The sequence below is a fragment of the Parus major genome, chromosome 18 (assembly GCF_001522545.3).
Source record: "Parus major isolate Abel chromosome 18, Parus_major1.1, whole genome shotgun sequence".
In the NCBI taxonomy this organism is placed as follows: domain Eukaryota; kingdom Metazoa; phylum Chordata; class Aves; order Passeriformes; family Paridae; genus Parus; species Parus major.
The window spans coordinates 8508341-8531239 of NC_031786.1; the positions used below are offsets into that span (position 1 = coordinate 8508341).

Consider the following 22899-nt stretch of genomic DNA (forward strand, 5'->3'; position numbering starts at 1 on the left):
GTTCCTCCTCACTTCTCTTTGCCCAAACATCTCTTTATTCTCTTTGTGGTTGTTATAGGGATGTACTTAGTGGTGACAACCCATCCTCTCTCCTCCTTAACCTGGGATACAAACAAGTTTTAAAAGAAGTTCCTGTAGGTCAGAGCTGTTAAAATGGTTCCTGCTCCCAGGTGGCTTGTTGGAAGCCACCATCAGGAAAACCAGAACTTGCTTGTGGGTTGGCTCTTTGAACTGTTACTTTTTATGATGATTTTATTGAACCTGTACTGAAAAGACCAAAATTCTGTAAGGTTTTGAGGTGGTTCTTGTCTGAAGCCATCATTCCCCTCTGGGCCTTGGCAGGCTGAGCAGGCAGCAGTGCTTTGTCCTCATTGCACACATTCCCTCTTGCCCCAGCACGGGCAGGTTTGCTCTGCTGCCAGGTCCTCACAGCTTGTTCTAACACTTTTGCTTTATGTATTATCTGATGCTGAAGGAGAGGTTTTTTGTCATATGTTTACAGAAATACTTTTAGGGCTGTCTTATATCAATTTATTACCTGCATTTCTGCTCGGAAGTCTTTCTAATGGAGTGAATTATCTGCTTCATTTCCTTTTTACTCCTTTGCCATCACTGACATTTATAGGTTGTGTTCTGTCTGCTGCCACTTCACTTCCAGCTTAAGAGCAGCAAAAGCATCACAGAATTGAGGTGCACTTTCTGTGTCAGAAGGGATGTGTGAATAGAGCTGAGAGCCGTGTGAAATATACTGAAAAGCTATTTTTAAAAGTAAGGAATAATTCTTTTTTTCTTTTTCCTGGACTCTGAAAACTCAGCTGATTTGAACATTCCCTGGCACAGAGCTGAGGGCTGCAGGGTGTGCAGGGAATGTGGCTGCACACAGAAGTAGAACTGTGATGCTTCCCACTGTTGTCTGTGTGTGTGATGGGTGTGGAGTGCGGTGTGCTCCAGGTCCTGGTCTCTTGTTACAGTAACTCCTGAACCAGCAAGGAACTGGGTAATTCTCAGACAGAGCATCTAAAGGGGGAGCTGAGCCCACAGAAACACAGATTTGTTTGTGCTTGTCCTTGTGCCTGCCCAACACACACGGCTATGTTCACACACACATTCCTGTGTTTGTCTGTGGTGAAGGAAGGTTTGTGTCATCTGAGAAGAAAGAAATGCAGAGCAAATCCTGTTCCATTTTCCATGTGTAGTAAAGCAGGTGCTCCCTGCTCTCAGCAGAACAGCTTGGCAGCATTGCTTGGTGCCTGTGAGTCAGCTGGGAGCTCTGGGGTCCATAAGAAAATTTCATAACTCAATATTCTCTATCTCAGCTTTGAGTGTAGATTTCAAACATCATCGTTCTTTTGTGTGTTTCCTACTCCCACACAGCAGCCAGAGGGTCTCACCACCAGACCCTGGAGTGAAAAATGACAGAACCACAGAAAGGTTTTGGTCAGGAGGGACATGAAAGTTCATCTTATTCCATCCCCCTGCCATGGCAGGGACACCTTCCACTGGAAGGATGCAACAGAGAAGTGCAGTGATTGTCTTAATGTGTGTTTGAAGGTGAGGGGTGAACTTCTTGTTTTTATTTAAGCAACACAAAATTTTCAGGAAGACCTTTTATTCACAAGTTACATCTCCATGGCTCCTATTCAGAAGTGGTACAAGGAACATCTTTTCTAATGGCAGCTGAATGACTGCTGAGATCCCAGAACAAATTCATTTACAGCTTGTTTCATGCAGAGGTGATACACTCTAGGACAGCTTACTAATAACAAACTACAAGTTTAGCAAGTAATAATTTAATTTCTTATGATCTTGATGCTTCATCTCCACTAGCAGGGAATGCCATGGTGATGTCAGTGAAGTGGTGCTGAGGGAAGGGAGCAGGAAAGAAAGCAGGTGGTTTGATAATGTTTAGATAAAGTTTCATGAAGTGCAATGAGCAAAGAAATCTGTAATTAGCATTTTGGATTGTTTGTGAAGACATTTGAATAGTGGATTTAATCAGGGTCGGTGTTGAGGAAGGGGCTGCTCATGGGCAGAGGGAGGAACCTCGAGGGTCTCAAGGTTTGTACTCACCCATGAGTGGTGACTTGTGCTGCCTCATTGTGGAAGGAGAAAGATTAAAATCTTCTATGGGATGTTTGAACTGTACCTCTCCTGCTGTGACTCACTTGTGCATTTGTATTTTGTCACCTGGGTCATTGCTGACCACTGGGACTTGTTCCAGCCCTGCCTTCTCCTTAGCTTTGGCAAATACCTCATTACCCATTGCTGCTCCTGTCATTGTGCCTCTCCTGGCTCTGAGATTCCCAAGCTTTCCCTGCAGTAACCTACAGCCCCAGCTGGGTCTGGCATGGCCCTGCTCTCCTTCCAGGCCACATCACCCATCTTGCAGGGATCAGAGACCTGGCCAGAACCTACCAAAGGGGATTGTGGATTGTGGATCCGCTTCTGTTCTGTCACAAGTTATGGTGTGGATTTGCTAAATCTTCAGTCGTTGAATCCTTCCCCATCTTCAGCTTCTCAGTGGCTAAATGGAGCTGTTTCCCTGTTCTCCTATCTGGGTCCAAATCTGTTTGAATGTTGAGTGATTTGAGAAAATGTCCTTAATCTGCACAGCAGGTTTGTGCAGATAAAACAATCGCGCCAGAATCTCACCTGGGCCTGCCAATTCCTCACGTGGTACCAATAAAGGAATTGATCACTCGGTGACAGAGCAGTTTTGCTCCCTGTATCTGGTTTGACAAGGATCAGGGTGCTGAAGTTTGTATTCTCTTTTTTGCAGCTGCTGCAAGTCCTTTGCATATGTTAGCAACCCACGCGTCCGCATCGGCATCGCTTCCCACCAAGCGCCAGAACGGAGACCAGTCAGAACAGCAGGAACTCAAACGTATCAAAACAGAGGATGGAGAGAGCATAGTCATAGCTGTGAACGTGGACACCCCACCAGTGGCAGTGAGTGACAAAGGCAGCCAGAACTAGAAACTTTAGGGGAGTTTTCTTTTTTTTTTCTTTTTTTTTTTAAAAAAAAAAAAAACAAAAAACACAAAAAACCAACAAAAACAAACTCCGTGGTGCCAAAAGGAGACACTTAAATCTAACACCTAAAATGTTGGAACATGTTCTCACACAGTGGGGAAAGGGGCCCTGTGATCAGACTTCAACTTTCAGCACTGAAACAAAACCCAACACAGGTGGCCTTAAAACTTGGTAATTTAAAGTCAAACTGCAGAACCATGTTGTTGTAGAGGCTGTGCCCCCCGCCCCTCCTGCCCCACGGACTGTGTGTGCTGGGAGGGCTGCAGCTTTAACAGGATCTGTCAGATTATTCCCAGGACTGAGGATCTCAGTGTAACGGCAGCATGATAGCGCTTAGTGTGACTGGTTGCAAAGGATTGTATATTCCTAAAGGGAACAGAGGCAGGAGCCATTCCGACACCGTGGCAGCTAAGCCTTTCTGAACCACCCACCCATGCAGTTGTTGATAGATATGCAGTATTTTGTTGTTCACATGTGGAATTAGAAATTTTTGAGGTGTATTTTCATTTCTTTGCAAAACAATGGGGTCTTTGACATTTCAAATCACTCCATTTCTACTCCGGAAACTTTGGAATCACACAACTACTTTTCATGTGAAATTTTGTTTGGTAAAAAACTGAATGTAGGGTTTTTTTAACCAACGGAATGATTTACTTTTGTCTGTCCTGTTCAAGTTCAGATAAAGCTACTTTATTACATCTGCAAATTTTCATATTTTAGCAGTTGCCTGATAAATTTAATCAAATTTTATTACCATGTGTAGTGATCAAACGCTTCTTTGGGCTTGCATGTAACTGATTAGAAACTCTGATGTAAATGAGCCGTTAACTGACGTAAAGAACTGCTATGGATTTGACCAGAGCTGCACTTACCTGTTTCTCTCTCTGCTACCTTTTGCTGTTTGTTACTTTGTGTTGACTTTGACTGTCCCTGGCATATTTTTCCAGTCTAAAGTAAAACAAGAGTCTCGCTTAATATTGTGTATGTTTAAAATAACAGACTGTTCTTCATTTAGAAAGATAAAATTCTTTATCACGAGTCCTTTTAAAAAGAGTAAAATTATCTTGTCAGAGGTATATTCGATATTTTTAAGCTTAAGCACCCTTCAGTAGAAATGAATCTGCCCCGTTTCTCTGTAACACTTTGATGTCAGACACTGACCTCGGGGTCTCCATGACCAGTAGCTGTTGTGGTTTTCTAACAGTGGCTACCAGATTATGGTAATAATTTTTTTTTTTTTTTTTTTTTTTAAGTGTGTGTTCTGCAGTTGAACATTTTAAAATGTATCGGTAATTTCTCACTTTAATGTGGTAATAGATTCCACTTTACATTTCAAAATTCAATTGAAACAAGGCTGCTGTTCAGTCTTCAACTCACACAACGTCTTAGTTCCTCCTGCAGCCAGGTGAGTGGGAGCCAGAGTTGGTTCCATCGGAATCTGGTTTTTGTCCTGTTCTGTAATAAAAATGCATTATTTATACTTCCTTTCCTGCTATGAAAGGAAAAACTGTATTTTCACGATGGACTGAACAGTTTGGAGTGGTTATTTTAGGCAGCTTTTGGAAACTATTTACCTAAAGACCAAATATGAGAAATCTGTACAAGTTTTGTGTTCATCTACACAATGGAACTGTTACAATGTCTCTGCAGATAATACATTAAAAAACTATGAAAAAAAACTCTACACAAGCTGGATTTATAACAGGCATTTAAAAAAAAAAAGCTTAACCTGAAAAGAAGCATTTCTGTACAATTGCAACGTTTTCTTTAGAGGTTTTAAAAATAAAAAAAAAAAAGTAAAGTTTTAACATACTTTTTTTAAGAAAAAAAAAATCCAGTACTAGTAATTTAATTTGGTGTTGAATGAATTGACTAGAATGTGGTTTATTTTCAGAAGTGAGAATCTGTTCACAACTAGGGCTAGGTGAATAATAGTGTATAAGATTTTTTTAAATAAAATTAAATTTTATTCAGCAAATTAACTAAGTTGAAATTACTCAACAAGTGTGTTTGGAATATTGATGTATATTTGGGGTTAATGCAGCTTCTGGGGCTGGACCCTGCCAGTGCTTTGCAGTGTTTGGGGCACAGGAGGGCACAGGATTGTGTCTGCCTTAGCCTGGATCATTATTTCTGTAAGGTTTAGGAGATGTCACTGTCATGAATGTGGGTTTGGTGTCTGATCCCCTTTTCCTGCACTGGTTACAGTCTCTGTTTCTCAGCAGCTGGGGAAATGCTTTCAAGGACCAGGAAAACTTTCCTGGAAGCTGGGTCAGGTTTTCATGGTAATACTTTCAAGAGTTGGGGAGAAACCCAACTCCACAAGGCTTGGATGGAACTGCTGGGAAGGGCTGTGGTGTTTGGAGCTGAATGGGCAGAGCCTGTTCCTTGAACAGAAAACGTGGTCTGAATGCTCTGAACAAACACAATCCTTGGGGAAAAGAAGAAAATAGCTTACCATGGAAGCAGTGAAGTGGTGTAATTGTCACTGCCCCAGAGCAGGCAGGGCAGTGTGACCCAGCCCCAGCCCCGTGGCATTGTGTGTCCAGCACGGCTCTTCTGCCCTGTGTCTGGAAGAACTGCTCGTGTCTCACATCTCCAGCTGCACTGATTAATCTTGTCTTTTCTCCTTCATCGTGACTACCTAAAGGTTCTGAAAGCAATCCTCGAATTCCATGGTTTCTGCTGGCAGGTACCTGGAATTACTGTAGAATTTAATGCACTGACTCATTAGTTTTCCTGTCAGGATTCTGAACTGTGACACAGGTACTGTGGAGAGAGATGGCAAAAGGGGGAGAGGAGGCGTTGAGTTACTTTTTAATACAAAAGAAACTGCTAATCCCTGTACCTAAAGAGCAGATGCTGGTGGGAATACACTGTGCTCCAGGAACAGTCGTGTTTCACACTTGCTGTGGGAGCTCTCTGCTCTCCTGGTGGCTGGGGGTGATCCAGTGGCTGTGTGCTACCAGCAGTCCATCAGTGCCAGGTACAGGGCCCACAGTCCTCAAAGCATCGTTCCTTTTCCCAAAAAGTGACTGACTGAGCACTGTTCCATTTGATTGTAGAGCTGTGCAAACGCTGGGTAAGTTCAGCCACGGGAGGCAGTGCCACAGTGAACCACAGTGAAGCACTGGCAGAGCAAGCTGGAGCCAGCTGGGAAGATTCAGTCCCGTGCTGGATTTGATCACTGGGAACAGCTGTACCTAAATCACATCCATTTGCAGGTAGCACAAGAAATCTGAGGTGTATAGGGCATTTCCAGGGTCAGTACAGCACTACTGTGGCTGCCTGCACAGGTGTGGTATTGTCATTCCTGCTGCCACCCTGGAGGTGGTTTAGTAGAAGAGTTTTAAATCTTGCCCAGAAACGTGTTTGTAGTCTCGTGTCAGCTCTAGGATAACTGGGACAGGAGGGCAAGGGGCTGGAACAGCAGCAGCTGAGGCTCAGCAGAGCTGCTGGAGCAGGTGCAGGGGCTGGATGGGGGAGTTCAGCAGCCCCTGGTACTGGGATCAGGACCTCCCACTGCAGTGAGAGGGATTCCCATCACCCTTGGGGAGCCACCTCCAGCACATCCTTCTCCAGGAGATGACAGTTCCAGTCCTGCTGGTCCAGCTCTTCCAGGCTGAGAAGCCTCAGCCCAGCAGAGGGGGAATGGTGAGGTAAGTGCTGAACAAGAACCAGTTTTCCCTGGGAAGTTGGACTTGTTTTGGGACAGACAACAAGGTGCATGTCCCAGGCAGTGGCTCACGTGCTCCTGTCCCCTCTTGACACAGCAGGTTCAGTTCCTGTCCTTCACCAGCCACCACTATTGACTCACATGTTTATTCCCCCAGCCTGGAGCAATGGAAACCATGGCTGTGACCATCAGTGAATACAGCAAAGTTAGTCACTTTTATTTAAAAGAAATAACATATTACAAATAAGTGTGCAAAACAATTCCTGTGGTTAAATACGCATAAAAGCAACATGCAACCTTGACATCAACATGATAAGTTAGTCCTTAGTAGGTTACATGACACTAAAAGGGACCTGTCAACATTAGAGAGTTTGCAGCTGAAGTCACAGAGGGTCAGGGCTGAAGCATCTGTGAAATTAGCTTTCAGTAGAGCAAGACCTCCCTGCCCCAGTGTTTAGTGCCACAGATGCTGAACTTGGGACTTGGGGCTATCTCAGGTTCTGGGTTAGGAGCTTGTGCCTTAGGTCAGCAGTAATAGGATAACAATTTTTGGGGAAGTGTGTACAAGTCAGTGGGTTCAGTCTAACCTACCTGTCCCTGGGCCAGCAGCAATAGTATGCGACAGCTCAAAGGGAAAAAAAAAAAAAAAAAAAAAGACAAGTTTGCAAGTTTAAAGCCATTGCAGACATGGAACTTCCTGCCACCTTGTTCAGTTCTTGTGCTGGACATGGACATGGCCTCTCCAGCCTCCCAGCTGCAGCAGTTTGGCAGTAGTTTGGCAGCAGTTTCACAGCTGTCACACCAGTACCGGCTGTTGGATTACAGAAGGAATCAGCTCTACAACAACAGGAGCCCTGGGTGGCTTGTTGTGCTCGCACAGGAGAGAGCAGTTGGGTCAGCACTTGCCCAGAGGTGCCTCCAGCTGCTCCACAGAGTTTGGCACCTTGGACAAGTGATGCTGATCCCTCACATGAAGCAGCACTGGCAGGGCCACACCACCACCACCACCCAGCCCTGGGCACCAGTTCAGAGGACAAGCAGGACTTGATCTACAGCTGTCCCTTGTTCTGTACTTGTCACCTTCTCTGTTCCCTGAGCCGTGCCAGGGGGAGGGGGAGGCAGGACTCCTGCTGGAGAAAGCATGATCTCAAGTGTTCCCCTGCTCTCAGCCATGCAGTGGAAGTAAAGCAATGCCTAAAATCTTCTGGTTTCACATCCCTTTTCCTAAGGCCAGCCAAAGGTGTGGACAGCCCCTGCAGCGCTCTACCTGTGGCAGGCACTCTTGTTGGAGCTACAGTCATGTCACAGTTTAGACTAAAGAGAAACCCAATAGGCACAAGCTTGTTGAAAGCCACATCTTAAAAACTTGAGTTGGTGACAGTAACCCAAAGAGATTGTAATGATGAATACTTGCAGAAATGAGAACAAACATATGTAGTCCACTACTTCAGAGCTGCTTGTGATCATGTTGAGCCAGGCTTCTCCATGAGCTCTCCTGAACTTCTGGATCAGTACTGGACACTCAGATCCTGTCCCTCAAAGGCGTGGGGTGGTTGAGGCGGTGCTTTGAGCTGTGCACTCCCCTCCCCTCAGTCAAAGCTTGTCGTCCGTCATTTCTAGGAACTGAGCGTACACATCCCTTGAGCATTCCCCTTTTTGGTTGAATAAGAACTTGTAGTAGCTGCCATCTGCACATATTGCTGCAACACAAACAAGCAGGGTCAGGGGGGCTGTGCCAGAGGTGCCTTCCTTTACTCCAGCTCCAGGGTAAGCTGCTCTTCAGACACACAGAGGTGCTCTGGAGGGACCCCTGGGCTGCCAGCCCTGCCAGCCCTGTGCTGTGCCAGCCCTGTGCTGTGCCAGCCTCCCTCCCTGGGCAGTGAGAGCAGCCAGAGCTCTTGGATGACAGGGACACTCAGCCCTGTCTCAGCAGACCATTCCCTTCCTCCAAGCCAGCACAGTTCAAGCCTGGTTCTGCAGCCAGAACCTGGAGCCACCTCCATCACTCACCTATGACAGCATTTGGCTCTGTTCCAAAGGCACAAATGCACGGAGAGCCTGAGGGAACCTGGAATTTGGAAAAACTCCATTTGGAACTGAAGTATTTGGGGAGAAAGGTGGCAGAGGCCAAACTGAAAGAAAAAAACATAAAAAGGCATTTAACAGGTTGGTATGGTGTTGACTAGGGTGGGTTCAGAGCTGCTGGAGTGATTGAACAAGGTGCAGGGTTCACATGATTTTTTACTGGCTTTTTATTATCTCATCTGATACTTTAAGTAAGTATCAGATAACCTGAGTAATTCCCATTCTCAGGAATGGAGACACTATAACTACCTTGCTGGCTTTAAGTGGCTGCAAAAACTAACAGAAGGATTGATTTTTAGTAAAGTGTCCACAATGTATGTTCATCCTAAGGTCCATTAAAACCTACACTGGCCCTCTACTGAAACGCTACAGCCCCACAAAGGACAGCAGGAACTTGGCAATTTCCAGAGAGTCTGAAATCTGCAGCTTCACGCCAGCCCAGCAGATAAACTTTTCCACCTTCAGCAGTGTAGAGATTTTGCTACTGAGTGACATGGTCAGAGTTTTAAATGCAATTCAAAGCTCAAGGACCCCTCCAGGGCTTCAGAACAGCTTCATCCCTACCTTGACTGCTTATTTCTTTTTGGGTCTTCTGCAGCAAAAATGTGGACTGTGCCGTGGTCACTGGAGACGCAGATGAGGGAAGCATCCTGGTTGAAGTTAATACTGCAGAGAACACAGACAGCTGCAGGATTTCTCCTGGGACAGACCCACAGGCCTGGCACAGACAGTTCTGCTGCTGCAGTTGTGCCAGCCCAGCAGGCAGGGTGGTAACAGCTGCTCAGGAGGAGCTGGGACTGCCCTGAGCCAGGGCTGCTTTGGAATGAACAGGCAGCACTCAGAACAGGGCCTGCAGTGGCAGCAGCTCTGACAGGGACACCACTGCTGTGGGTCACTCTGACCCTGCTGGAAGAATTGCAGAGCTCTGCTCTGCTCTGAGGAGTGGGCAGAACGTGCAATTGCTACCCCACAGTGGGGCTCAGCACAGGAACAGGAGTGTTCATGGGGAGCGAGCAGAGGGTTTCCCTGCTCCTGGGACAGTCACACCCCTGCCCTGGGTGCTCCTCTGCACAGCAGGATGTGGGGATAAAGCTCCCCTTGCCCCCAGGCTCGCCCCAGCCCCCCTGAGCAGTGTTCAAGTGCATCAGGGCACTCCCTGGGTGTCAGTGGGAAGTTCCCATGTGGGCTGAGCAGTCAGGGCCTGGCAACAGCCACAGCTCTGTCCCTGGTCCTGTAGCCTGTGCCAGGCTTCACAGAGCTCCCAGCTCCTGCCTTCCCCCCCCAGCAGTGAGCCCAGAGGGAGATGCAGAGGCCCAGGGCAGCTGGGGTACCACAGCCATCCTGTGCTGGCTGAGGGGCTCAGCACAGCCAGGCCCACAGGCAGCAGCTGAACATACCAGTATATATTGGCTGCTTGCGATCCTCGACGCAGCTCCTGGATTAAATGCCCTGATGAAGTATCAAATATTCTTATGAGGGTCCCCTTGGAAAAGAATCAAGCATTGTATTAGGAAAGGCATTGTCTTTACATCTGTGAATGCATCCTAAAATTCTGTTTCACCAGCGTGCCCCTGCACACACTGCTGGGGTTTTTTTGGTAGATTTACAAACCTCTCTTAATTTTGAGGAAGAACACTGGTTTCCCCACACAGCATCACCACAATGTTATATGCCTTGGGGTACAATCTTGTCACTCAGTGACTCAGGAAGTCTCTTCTAGTCCAGTTCTAAGCCCTGGCCCTGATTTGCAGACACTAGCCGATGCAGAGTGTGTCCAGGATCTGTGAGTCACTTCTGCCATGCTCCCCTCAGTACTATTGCACTTTTCATTGCTACTGTGCAAGTCTAAGTATAATCAAGCTGTGGCTGGTCTTGTCTTAAAATTGGCTCAGTCAACATAGCCTAGAAGCATCAGGTACCACACACTCATGATCTGTACTGATACAAATCTGAGCACTGCCCAGCCAGGTGATAGAACACTGCAGTGGGAAACTGTCCTTCAGCTGGAGTAAACCCAGCCTGGCAACAGAGCTGCAGAATGAGCCAGTTCTCAAAGTGATGAGCAAACCAGTGGTGCTTTCCTCTGATGAAGACTGGGTGTACATTGGGCTGTGCATCACCACCTGCAGCTCCTGTTACACATCTGGTTAACAGAAGCAGCTATCCAGTCACACACCAGGAAATAACCCAGCAGAGAAAGACTTGGTAAACTTAGTTTAGTTTTGATTTAAGAGACAGGCTTGAGTTGTTTGCTGACTGTGCTCCTAGTTCAGTTGCAAAATAAAAGCTGCTTGAATTTCTTCTCTATGCAAAACAAGGAATGTTTAATACAAATGCAGCAGATAATGGTTCTATTTAGCAATGCAGTTGGCAGCTTTTAGAACTCTGCTTAGAAGACATGCAGTCAATTAAGCTTAAGAGAGACTCAGGATATATTTTCTTTTTTTAAACTGTCTGAGTGACAGGCTGGGCAGTAGAAACTAGGTGAAACAGAGACTGGATTCATTTGGCTCGTCCTTAAAAAACTTCAGCTGAGTGGTAGAAGGCAGCAAAAGCTGTGCTTGCCTCAGGGAGACGGGTCCATCTGCCTGACACTCCCTGGGGAGACGAATACCCTGGCAGCTCTCTGTGGTTCCCAGGGAGAAGGCAGCTCTGTCACATTTGCCTCTCTCTGCCTCAGCCCAGCACAAGGGATCTGCACTGCACCCTAACTTCACGTTCTTGTCATGGTCTTGGTCTCTTCAGCCCTGTGTAACACGTGGCCACACGCTCCCTTTCTGTGTGAGGGGGGCACCTGTCCTGCTCTCTAACAGGGGCTAAGCCAGAGCAGAACAGAGCCTACCAGTACAACTGAATTATTTGCAAGTATTTCTTTAGCCAGTGGCTTTGGAGTGAATTTAAGCAGAAAATAATAAAGGTGAAAGAATACAAATAAGGTTCCTCCCCCCCCCTCCCCATGTTTTTTTTTAAATTAATGGCATCTGTTGAAGAACACATCAAAGACATGAACTACTGGGGCCAAGTTGTGTTCAAGTGTCACTGAAGAATCACTGCTACAGCCAGCTAAAACAAATACAACCTCAGGCACAGCCCTTGGCTGTCAGCTGTTCGGGCATCCCAGAGGAGCAGGGAAGATAAAGAAACACTGAGAGTGCACAGTTCAGTGGCAGATTTTCCCTGTTTCCTCCAAAGGATGTGACTTGCTATTTTATCTCACTACACTAGAACACACAGTAAGTCAGAGGCAGGGGACATCATTCTTACTTTTTCTGATGCTGTTGCAATTCTTGTTCCCTGCAGGTTTAAAGCAATACAGCTCAAGACTCCTTCGTGAGCTGGGATGTCCACAGGAGGCTTCTCCGTGTTAGCCAGGTCCACAATCTGCACGTGCCCAGTGTGTGTTCCAGGAAATGCAAGAAGAGAATTATTACTATTTGGACAAAGGACACAGAGACCTGAAAGACAAAAAAAAAAAAAAAAAAAAAAAAAAAAAAAAAAAGAATAATTGGATCATTTCCATAACCTAATTGAATTTTCAAATATAAGTTTCTAAAATATTGATAATTTCAGAATAAGAAAACAGTCATGGAGTAAATCACAATCTCATTTTAATGGCTAGTGCCATTACATTAATTGCTAGTCCCAAAACATCATCTGTCCATGAGTGCAGAGCATAGTTAAGCAGAGGAGTAGCATAATTTTAACTTGCTCTCATCACTCATCACTTTATTTCAATGCAATCCACCTTATTATCCAAAATCTGTGTGGTTTTGCAGATCAGCCCAGTCAGTCCATCAAAGCCATTTTAAGAAGTTGTTAAAACGTCTCCTTAGCAGCTCAGAAAGGGTAAGAGTTTATCAGAGATATCTGAGCTTCTGCTCCATCAGTGAAACTATTATTAATTTATGTTTGAACTTGGTTCTTACAGCACTGGCACTTTTTTCTTTATAATGTTTTGTGGCCCATTGAGGGGAATCACACCAATCCCAGGTGTTCTGCTGATGCCAAAATGAATTCCTGAAACCTCAGCACAAGAAAAAACCTCCTCCTCCTGCATCCCCTGCCTGTCAGTCAGCCAGGCTGCTGGAGCTGTATCCAGGCTGGGATTCCATGACAGCAATTCCATATTTGCTCCAGGCAGGCATGAAAACCCTCAGAGATGAGGATGCCAATCCTGTATAATCTGGTGGAGAAAACACCCTCCTGACACAGAAGCTGATCCTCTCCACCAATCAAGCTCTGCCTGCACCCGTTGTTCCACATGCAGCTCTGTCAAGAAGTGTTTGCTCCACCCTTCCTGACATCTCTCCAAGCCACTGCCAGCCCTGCAGAGCCCTTCCCCAGCTCCTTCTGCCTTCACTGAATGAGCCTGAGCCCCTCCCCTTGGTTCAACAGCAGCCACAGCTAGTTAAAAAGAACACTATCAGTTTGCTCATTAGGCTCTTTTTAACAGGAGAGAAGAGTTTGCTCAACACCTCCAGCTCTATTAGGAAAGAGAAATTATGCACTTTACTGTAGTTTGTTCATAATTAACCTTCCAGTAAAAACACAAGTTCTTTACAGAAGAAAGTGTACAGCTCTTATAGAAATCACATCTATAACATGAGCACAGGAAACAGCTTTTCTGGGCCAAGTATTTATAAATTCTAATAACCATTCTGCAAACACAGAAGCATCTCCAAAGGACACGACTGCAGTGCAGTAAATGTTTAATGACTTCTAAAGAACTGACAGAGGCAGCTGAAGATAAATGGCATGTCAAGAACACACTAAACTTGCTTCCATTCCCCAGCCCACACGTACAACTAACCTTTAGGGTTGTAGCAGGTTTCAAAGACGTGCAGCTGGTGGGGATTGTGTGTGAATGTGAAAACTTTAATCATGGAGTCCAAGACAACCACAATTCTGAAACAGACCAAAAGTTCCTGTGACTCGGGGAGGGTAAAACACGGACACAAACATTCACTCAGACCTGCAAAGGCTTTCAGCTGATTTAACAGCCACTTTTTCCTGCCCTCCCTAGCAAGAGACTCCCAGCCTTGCAGCAGCCTCACAGTAATAAACCTGCTAAGCACTTTTATCCAGCCCCTCCACCCACGCATACACAGACTCCAGCTGTTCACAGCTGCTCTTGCTCCAGGAATCTGCTGGAATTTTCTTCACACTCCATACTTAGAAAACCAGCAGGAGCCACAGGAGATTATTTCCCTATATTAGGGGAAATAAAGACCAGGAAGTCTTGCAGGCTTTTCACCAAGGTTTCACATAGCAGTAAACTTAAACTGTGGCCTGTTTACACCTAATACTCTGGCTCCAAAGCCTGTTTCACCTGCAATTGCTGGTGTTACAACTGGATCTTTTAACAAGCAGCTGGAAATGAGGAAGAGCACAAAGCCAAGCTGGGTGTCTGGACCCCTCTGCTGTACTTACCTGTCTCTTCGAAGCTTCACTGCTTTGACTTCTGTGGAAAACTCTATCTCAATGACAGTCTTCTTCTTCAGGTCATCCCAGATCATGACTAGAACGTGTAGAGATTGCATGAGACCATCAAGGGATATTCAGAAACATTCATCATATTCCACAGCACCCTTACAACCACTTACAGCTCCCCAGCAGTCTCATCAAAAGATTCATCCAATGGTAAAGCAGCTCAGACAGGCATCCTGCTAACCAGAAGGCATTGAGCCACTAGGTATCAACTACATATCAACCCCCTAATTCACACTATAACTTGTGCAGGCAGGAGCTGGTCAACTCCAACCAGAAAAACTGACAAAAAACTGAAGATATATTTCTCTAAAGAAAATCAGTTTTTTTGTTTGCTCCGAGGGTTATGAAAGAACTAATGCAGCAGTTGAATAGAGTAGTACATTTTCCTACAAAGCTTGCCAGGCAGGGAGCTTCCTGCTCCTTGCAGAGTTCACCATGAGAAGGTCAGCAGGCTTGGAGAGCAGTCCCTGCAGGTAGCAGCCTGTTAGCACTGCACCAGCAGTGCTGCAACTCACTGCACCACAGTGACTTAAACCTGCTGCAGCATCCCCTTCACCCGACCTTCAGGACATCAGCTCATGGCCCTGGGAGTGGGAGTTCTCTGGGCAGTGTCACACAGGGGCAAGGCAAACCTTTGCAGGGCTCACCCCTCAAGCTCACCTTTGTTGGGTGGGTACTTCGGTTTTTTTCCTCCACCTACAAGTGCTAAATAGTTGCAACGAAACAACATTTCAACATGGCCGACACCACCTTCTAGAAACTCTGCAAGACAAATATTTTATTTCAAAGTGTCAGAACCAGTTAAATTGCCATCTCATTTTCACCACTGTTATAAGAAAAGCTCATGTTATCTCAGGCACCCAAGAAGAAGAACATCTTCCTATCCTGGCTGCCTTTAAAAAACAGTGGATTCCTTGAAAGTTCTTCATACAGGAGCAGTAAAGCCCTGGATTTCATACAAGCCCTTGTGGTTTCTTCAACAGTACTTCTGAGTGCTGTGTTTCCTTCCTGGATGGTTGTGCTTAAACACTGCTCCTTTCTGCACCAGATCCTCCTCCTGACTCCATTAAAGCATTTAAGGCAAGACAGCACATTCTGCTATGAAGAGGTGTAATGTGTTCTGAATCTGTGTTAGAGCACTGAATCATTGCTTGGATGGGAATTTCTTGGAACTCTTGGATGTAAGACAGACAGGCTGGGGTTTCATACTGGGTTACAGGGAAAATCAAATGGACAATCTCCAGCTGGGAGTGTCTTGGGCAGGTTTAAACCTACACAAACAATGAACAGGATCTCTGTGTACTTATGCAGGCAGTTCAGTGATTGTTCTCAGAATCCACGGGGAAGAGACAATCTGACTCATAAACTTTTCACCACAGGAGTCCTGGAAGGCACAGTCCTGCCATCCAGAGCTACTGGCAGGGAGAGTTTTGACAAGGAACTCCAAAGGACTTCAGACTGAATCCTGACTCTGTGAGCACACTGTCACAAGTGACAGTCCCAAGGCATGCTGCTTATGGAAGAATTTACTGTTAAGAGCAGAAAACAGTTTGTCAGCTTTGGCCATGTGAACAGTGACTAAAATCCTTACAGCGGTAGCAAGTGAAAGTGTGCCTGATTTAGTAGGAATTGCTTGTTTAAGTACATTTTTTCTCTTATTAAATTCCTTTTCTCACCACAGGCTGAAAGTGCTGGGAAACCTGTGTAGCAGCTCACTTCCTATATTTAGGGTTAGAATGACATGGCTCAGTTTCAGTTTCCCATCTTTTGACTCAATTTTGTTTGCTCTCTGATAAAAAGCTCCTCTGTTAACACAGCTCATCTACTGACTTCTGTTAAGACACAGGAGTAACTTTACCACATTAAGATCCTCCCAAATTTTTAAAGCATACATAGAAGGGAAGATTTAGAGCACTAGAGTTCTGAGCTCTCCGTGCTCTTGCAGACAATACCCTTGAGTATGAGAAATGTTACACTGAGATATCTGGGAAAAAGCCTGGAGCCTCACTGCCACACTGGATCATCCAGATCAGCACACAAGAACAGAACTTCTGATGGCTGCAGGGAGCAACTCCTGCTGTAAATACCCAGGAAACGCCTCTCCTACTCAGGCTACAAACATTAGCAATAGCAAACACAACTCTGCCAGCAGCTGAGACAAATTCCTCATCAGCCAATTGTGCAAATTGACAGCATGGAGACTTTTGACCAGGCAATGGCATGAAAGAGAGTTCCTGTGGGATCAGTGAGAGCTGCCTTTCCTGAGGCTTTATTCAAAGCCTTCCAGGGATGGAAAAGTGAAAGCTGAGCAAGACTCAGTCAGGAAAAAATGAGATGGCTGACCTTCCAACACAGAGCAGCATGGTGTAGTAAGTAACTGTTTTACCTTGTTTCTCTTTTTCTTTGAGTGGATCTGCATTATAAACTCGGAATCCATTTTCCATTCCACATGCAAAGCATCCTGTGGTAAAAAGCACATATATATACACACATATAGTAATTACCAGATACACTCAAGAAGGAAGCAAGAGCCAGAGGGTTAGGAAAGCATTACTCAACGACTGCATGGTTACAGTCAAGCTGAAGAGCATTCACAGGCTCTGTTAGTGATGGCAAGAGAAAAACTCCCAGAGTTGTCCTCTACGCTGGCCTCGTGGAAATGTCTTGGCATTGGTTTTAGGCAGGTAAGAAAACAACAGAAGGAAAGGAAACCAATTCCCAACCCACCTGGATCCTATGCCATGCACTAGAGTGCAGGAAAACAATAATTTTAATGTTTATGGTCCAACCAGTTATGAAGTGAGCTCCTTTCTTCATAGATCCAAATTCACCTCATGATTACGACCCTGCTGTGGATGTTTCTGGAGCACAGTGCTCATCAAACAGCTTTTTCACCTGTGCTAACGAGAGCTGACTGCTGTACAATGCCAATAATTATATGCCAGTGGTTGAAGTCTAACCCAGGACATAAGCACAAGCCAGATTAAAACTCTCTGGAAAATAATTGTAGTTACTTTTTCATACAAAAGTATGCATGAGTTTCTTTAGTGGAATCCATTAAACTGCCAGTCCCTTGTCCTGCTCCTTGCCCTGCTAACAGGTGAACACATGCACTGGTACAAAGAAATGCCACTGTGAAGTCAGAGCAATGACAAGTCCCCAAGAAGCTGCTGTCACTGGCAGCACCTGATGGCAGTTGGTTGCTCACAATTTGTGTGTACTGTACCAAAAATCCAGTTAAATATATCTTAGGTACTAGAACCACTTACTCTGGTTCTATTCTTATGTACTGCAATGATTTGAACCCCTCAAATAAAAGCTCAGGAGCTCTGTCTAAACACAACTCTTCCCCAAACTTGGTACTCCAACAACTCCAACTTCCACACACAGTGTGTGGGGGAAGAAAACGAAACACAAAAACCTATACCCTTAACCCAAAAGCCTCCCAGGTACAACTTCACCCTGTCTGAGATACTGCAATAAATTAAGTGCACAAAGTTCTTGTTTACATACATAAACACACAAAGTGGCTAATGTGAATTTTAAACCAGGATCAGCAACCATATTGCAACAGGCTTTGATATGAATCCTGTTCACTTTCTCTCCTCCTCTCTCAGCATTGGCTGGCTCTGGCAGGGTCCGTAAGCGTGAGCTGCTGTGACCTCCCAGCACTGGGACAGCATTGCTGGGACAGCCAGGGAGCAAACTGCAATGGAAACCTTCCCCTCCACATAAAGCACTGCTGGACAGGGTGAGAACTGATCTGTTCCTCACAGCTAAGCCATATAATTATTTTACAGCAACAGTTTTCTACTCCTATATTGTATTTCCAGGAAAGTGAAAGGGAAGGGATGCTGAAGGTGTTCTGTAGTAAGAAAGTGCTGTCAGGTTTGAGCTGTGCTGATCCCAGCAGCTCCTAACAACCCAAATGGAGCATTCCTGATGCAATCAAACACACACTTTACACTTCCTGCAGTGCCACTACAGCTTTTTGCAGGACCAACCTCATGAGTAAGACGTGGGCTGCTTTAATGCCTTGGGAATATCCACATTTTTAACTGAAGACAACACACCAGAACGTGGGGATGTGAGTAATGGTGAAATTCCTCATGTGGTCGATCACTACCCACAGAGATATGAAGCTCTCAGGCACAGCAACCCCTGAGTCAAACAAGGGAAAAATATCTACAGGAAGATTCCTGTTCCTCCTTCAATTCCAGGTTACAGGAGAAGCTTTGAAGCTTGGTGATTCCCATCTGATTTCTGTTACCAGTGGAATTACAGATTTGATGGCTACAGCTTGTAAGCCCCTCCATTTGAGAGCTGGAAGGGGTTGACAGAGGAAGGAACACTTCCTTAGGTTCACTTCCTTCCACAAGAATTGCATCTCTCTTTTCAAGAAGGGAAAGATGACCTGAAAAGCCACTGACAAAAGATACTTTTTTTTTAAAAAAAAGTAATTATTACACAGTTATTGCCCTGACCCACAGTTGTGCTTGTTCCTACAGTAGAAGTGTTTTTTTCCACCAGTGCCCATGAGGCCAGAGTGAGTTTTGTTCCTCCAAATCTGCAGAAAAAGGGTTAAATTAATGACCAGCCTAGAAGATGCCACAGGCTGAAGGGGACACATTGGCACAGAGAAACCTGCAGGCTCGAAGGCCTGTGGTCCTGCAGTGGCAGTAGTGCAGTCCAGGGAAGTGACAATGTCCAGCACAGTTTCCTTGGCACCATAAATGCTGGGTAAAGCCAAGAGCACAGGACCCTATCAACACTGTGGGGTCCTACAAAGCATTCCAGCCCACTGGAGAAGAGTAAATATATATTTCAAGTGTTTCCACACCAAAACAAACCCACACTTCAGTTTTCAAACCAGCTTTAGGCTGTAACAGTGACAAAAGAGAAACCTGTCAGCAATTTACAGGTATGGCCATTCACTATGAAGTTTTGTCTCTTCATTTCTGAAAAGCACTTTAGTGTCCTTCTGAAAGCATTAGGAAAGGATCTGAAATCAGGAGCTCACAGCCTCAAAATTAAGAAGATACAATATTCTGATTTCAAACAACTGACAACTTTCATTTCTTTGCGTTAGATTGTTTCTTTGTTTTTTAATTTAAAGCCTAGAAGTAGCAAAAGCACCTGATATAAAACCAGCATCACTCAAGTCAGAGTGAGGGAGTCCCATGGCAGAACAACCACAGCTGCTTTATCACTTCCCAGTCAAGAAGATTCAGCCCCAGAGAGAGTTCCATGATTCCTCCTGTTCTCCCATCCTTGTGGGATCGACCAATCTTAAATTACTAAGAAATTAGGTTATTGTAACAGTACATGCAGACACCCACACTTGTGAGCTTCAGCACTCCAGTGACTCACGTTCTATTCCCAGCAGAAGGAAGCAGGGAGCTTTCCCTCCTCTCTGCTCTCCTTTGGGTGGCCAACGTCACCTGCCCTTCAGCACTTTACCAGAGCCCTAAACTCATAAAAGGTCACTGTGTTACCTGCAGTGCAGCGTCATCATTCCTAACAGGAACAGCTCCAGGAGCTGCCAAACAGAAGCTAATTGTGTTTTTTCTTCATGTTTTTTGTCACTCAACTGCCTGGCCAGGTGAGGTCAGATGGGACGTGAATACTGCCAGATTCCCCAAGACAAATTCCTTAAGGTGCTTTGGATGTGATATTATTCAGATAAGGGGTTTATCTTGCACGTACTGCTACAGAACTTTGCAATAAACAAGTTTTACACTAAAATGATGATCTAAAGGCATTTTTCACTAAAAGAGAAACTTTTCTTCTTACACAGCTCTACAAGCCAAATCTCGGAGTCAATATCACTCAATATCACTGCTCCATTACAGACCCTGCAGATCTGAAATTAAGCTCATCCTCAGAATTTTTTTTCCATCTCTGTTGCAGAAGCAAGATGAAAATTAAGTACAGAGCTGCAGAGAAACAAACGATTCTATTCTTTTTAAGTCTATGAGATAGCAGGAAGAGAGCTGCCAAGATGCTCACACCTCATTACCTGCTTCATGTGCTATTGCCAAGATGTCATCAAAGGCATTGACTAAAATCAACAGAATAATTCGTGTTTACACACAATTTCAACAGCGTCAGCAACAGGTACATGAGCTGCTGTCTACAACACCAGAGGCTGCAAGAGTGCCTTAAGCAAAAATATTATTTGTTAAGGCAAAAGGATGTTACAAAATGATGAGTTTCTACTCCTTATTCCAGAAAAATGACACTTACTCATGAGACTGGTGCTATTTTTGTCTTGCCAAAGCAGGATGAGGCATATGCACCCCATTTCTGGAGCAGGCCTTCCCCTCTAACAAAGGGGAAAGAAAAGCCAAGGATGCACAAGGGGCTGTTGTATCAGTGCTCCCAGTGTGATTAGTAGTGTGAACCACAATTTTTAAAATACAAACCAGGTAAAAAGAAAGAAAAAAAGCAGTTACGCCACTCATTTTGAATGTGGAGTACTTACGCTGAGAAAGAGCTGAACTGTGGGCAGTTCCCAGAAAAGCCCCTGAAGCACAGGTTTTGAGGAGGCTTTAAGGAGCCTGACGGAGCCACACAGGGTGAGCAGCCAAGTGCAGCAAGCCACAGCAAGCCTGGCCCTGCTCCTTCTCCTCTCTCCAACCCACCCACCCATTCAACTCTCCGAAGCGCTAGGCGCACACACAGCCACACCAGTGCTAAAACAACGGGTGAACCACTAAATCCTCCCGCTGCCAGCGGCCTTCCCGGCTCCTTCCAGCAGCTGCAGCCGCCACTCCTGGGGCAACCCCCAAGGCAGCAGCAGCCTGGGGACGCAAGTGGGACCCCGCAGTGACGGGTCGGGAGCCGCGGCAGCCCCAGTCCCGGCCCCGGCTCCGCACCGTCGCCCCTCCGCGGCACCATCCGGCTCCCCGGGCCCGCAGCCTCACCGTGGTCCTGGTTGAAGCCGGCGTAGAGCAGCCCGTTGCCGTGCGGGTTCGCCGGGAGCAGGTTCATGGCTCCGGTTCGGCCCCTTCGCCCCCGCCCCTCACACCATGGCGGCGCCCGCCCGCCTCAGCCCCGCCGCGGGAGCCCGAACCGAGCCGGACCGAGCCGAGCCCGCCCGAGTCGGGCCAGGTGCAGCGAGCCCGCCGGAGCCGAGCCGAGCCGGACCGAGCCCGGCCGGGCCAAGCTGAGCCGAACCCTCCCGAGCCGGGCTGAGAGGAACCGAGTCCGACCGAGTCCCGCCGGGCCGAGGCGGACAGGCCGGCGGCTGCTTCCGGCCCTGCCAGGCACCGCTGCCGAGCGCAGAGCCCATCCAGCCGCTGGCGGGAGGAGCGCCGAGTAGTCGAGCGCCGCGGGAATGGCGGTGAGAGCGCCGGGGATGGACCGGGAGTGAGCGGGAGTGACCGCCCGGACTGACCGGGACGAACCGGGACTGACCGCCGGGCCGGAGGGGAGGATGGGTAGCTCGAGCCCCTCTCAGCTCCAAAGAACTATTTGGTAAAAGCTTTCACATCAAACGAATAAAAACACAGGAGTTGAGGGTGGAACACGCTAAAACAGGATTTTCCTGACTTGACAAAACCCCAAACCAAACCAACCCCCAAAGCCAGCCACCAACACCACAAATACATCTTGAAAATGCGGAAGTTCTCGGGACCCAAGGCCCCGAGCACCCTAACTGGATTTATAAAATAATTTTACTTCAAGCAGGATGATGGACCCGACAGCCTGGTGAGGCCCCTTCCAACCCGGATTATTCCATGACTGCGTGATGAGCTGAAGCCCAGACTGTGTGTGCTCACACCACCAGATCCATTCCCCATCCCCTCTGTGCGTTCACCTCCTTCCCGTGCTCGCTGTGTGCCTTCCGCTGATGTCGCATCTCGGATTTGTGATCGGCTCTGCTGGGAGGTGACCTCAGCTTTTCAGTGCACAACAGTTGAGTTCAGTCCCGGAGCTCTGCACAGACCAGCTGCTATAGTGTTCTTTGGGTACGCATAGATATAGAGAGAATAATCACATCTTTCTGAGATTTTGTTTCCTCAGGCAGCCAAGGGACTGTGTAATATGAAATAACAAGCCCTTCCTTGCTTTTTTAAAAAGCTTCTCCCTTCTTTGCTTTTTTTTTTTTTTTTTGAGGGCCCCAGGCTTTACTTAATCCTTGTGGGATTGCTGCAGGTGTTCCCAGGAGCGAGGAGTGCTACTCCAGCCTCTCCTTACCTTTTGTTTATCGTGGCTGCCAGGAGGAACAGACCTCTGGCCTTGGGGATGGACACACATCCGCAGAAATGCTCCCTGCAGCCAAGCATTCCTCCTGCAAGAAAGGAACCAGTGGTGATTGAGGAGGCTAAGGGTATAATTTGGGAGACATAAGCCAACATAGCCATGTTGTATGGGACAGAACTGCTCATCCTGCACCCGGATGCTGCAGAGCACTGCTGAAATCTGGGTGTCTCCGGTTCAGTTTAACCTCTCGGAGCTGCCGGCAGTCGTGTCCGTGTCCGTGTCCATGTCTGGCCACAGTGGAGGTGCAGTTTCAACACCCCGGCAGCTCCATCCCACCAGCGTTTCCCAGAGCTACCCCAGCACATGCAGCCCCACTGGCAGAGCCTGCTCATCACCCGGGGACAGAG

The 22899-nt window shown here is 46.5% G+C and overlaps 2 protein-coding genes across 6 annotated transcripts in view; one reads left to right on the plus strand and one right to left on the minus strand.

Moving 5' to 3' along the window:
• FOXK2 (forkhead box K2) overlaps positions 1-5007 on the plus strand; it is a 45186-nt gene extending 40179 nt beyond the window's left edge. For both annotated transcript variants that reach the window (XM_015645545.3, XM_033518777.1), the window contains one exon: positions 2780-5007. In XM_015645545.3, the coding sequence (XP_015501031.1) occupies positions 2780-2976 (197 nt within the window). In that variant the 3' untranslated portion in view covers positions 2977-5007. The remainder of the gene's footprint in view (positions 1-2779) is intronic.
• A 1894-nt stretch (positions 5008-6901) lies between these two features.
• WDR45B (WD repeat domain 45B) lies at positions 6902-22879 on the minus strand. 4 transcript variants are annotated; one of them, XM_033518778.1, is made up of 11 exons: positions 22487-22879; positions 22107-22251; positions 16671-16745; positions 14945-15046; positions 14225-14312; positions 13605-13699; positions 12059-12249; positions 10192-10277; positions 9359-9460; positions 8720-8841; positions 6902-8409 (listed from the first exon to the last, which is right to left on the minus strand). In XM_033518778.1, the coding sequence occupies exons 3-11, from the start codon at positions 16726-16728 to the stop codon at positions 8303-8305; spliced, it is 951 nt and encodes a 316-aa protein (XP_033374669.1). In that variant the 5' UTR covers positions 16729-16745; positions 22107-22251; positions 22487-22879; the 3' UTR covers positions 6902-8302. The 4 variants fall into 4 exon arrangements, with proteins under 4 accessions (XP_033374669.1, XP_015501034.1, XP_015501033.1 ...); XM_015645548.3 differs by lacking the exon at positions 22107-22251; XM_015645547.2 differs by lacking the exons at positions 22107-22251; positions 22487-22879 and adding an exon at positions 21211-21549.
• Positions 22880-22899: the final 20 nt, after the last annotated feature.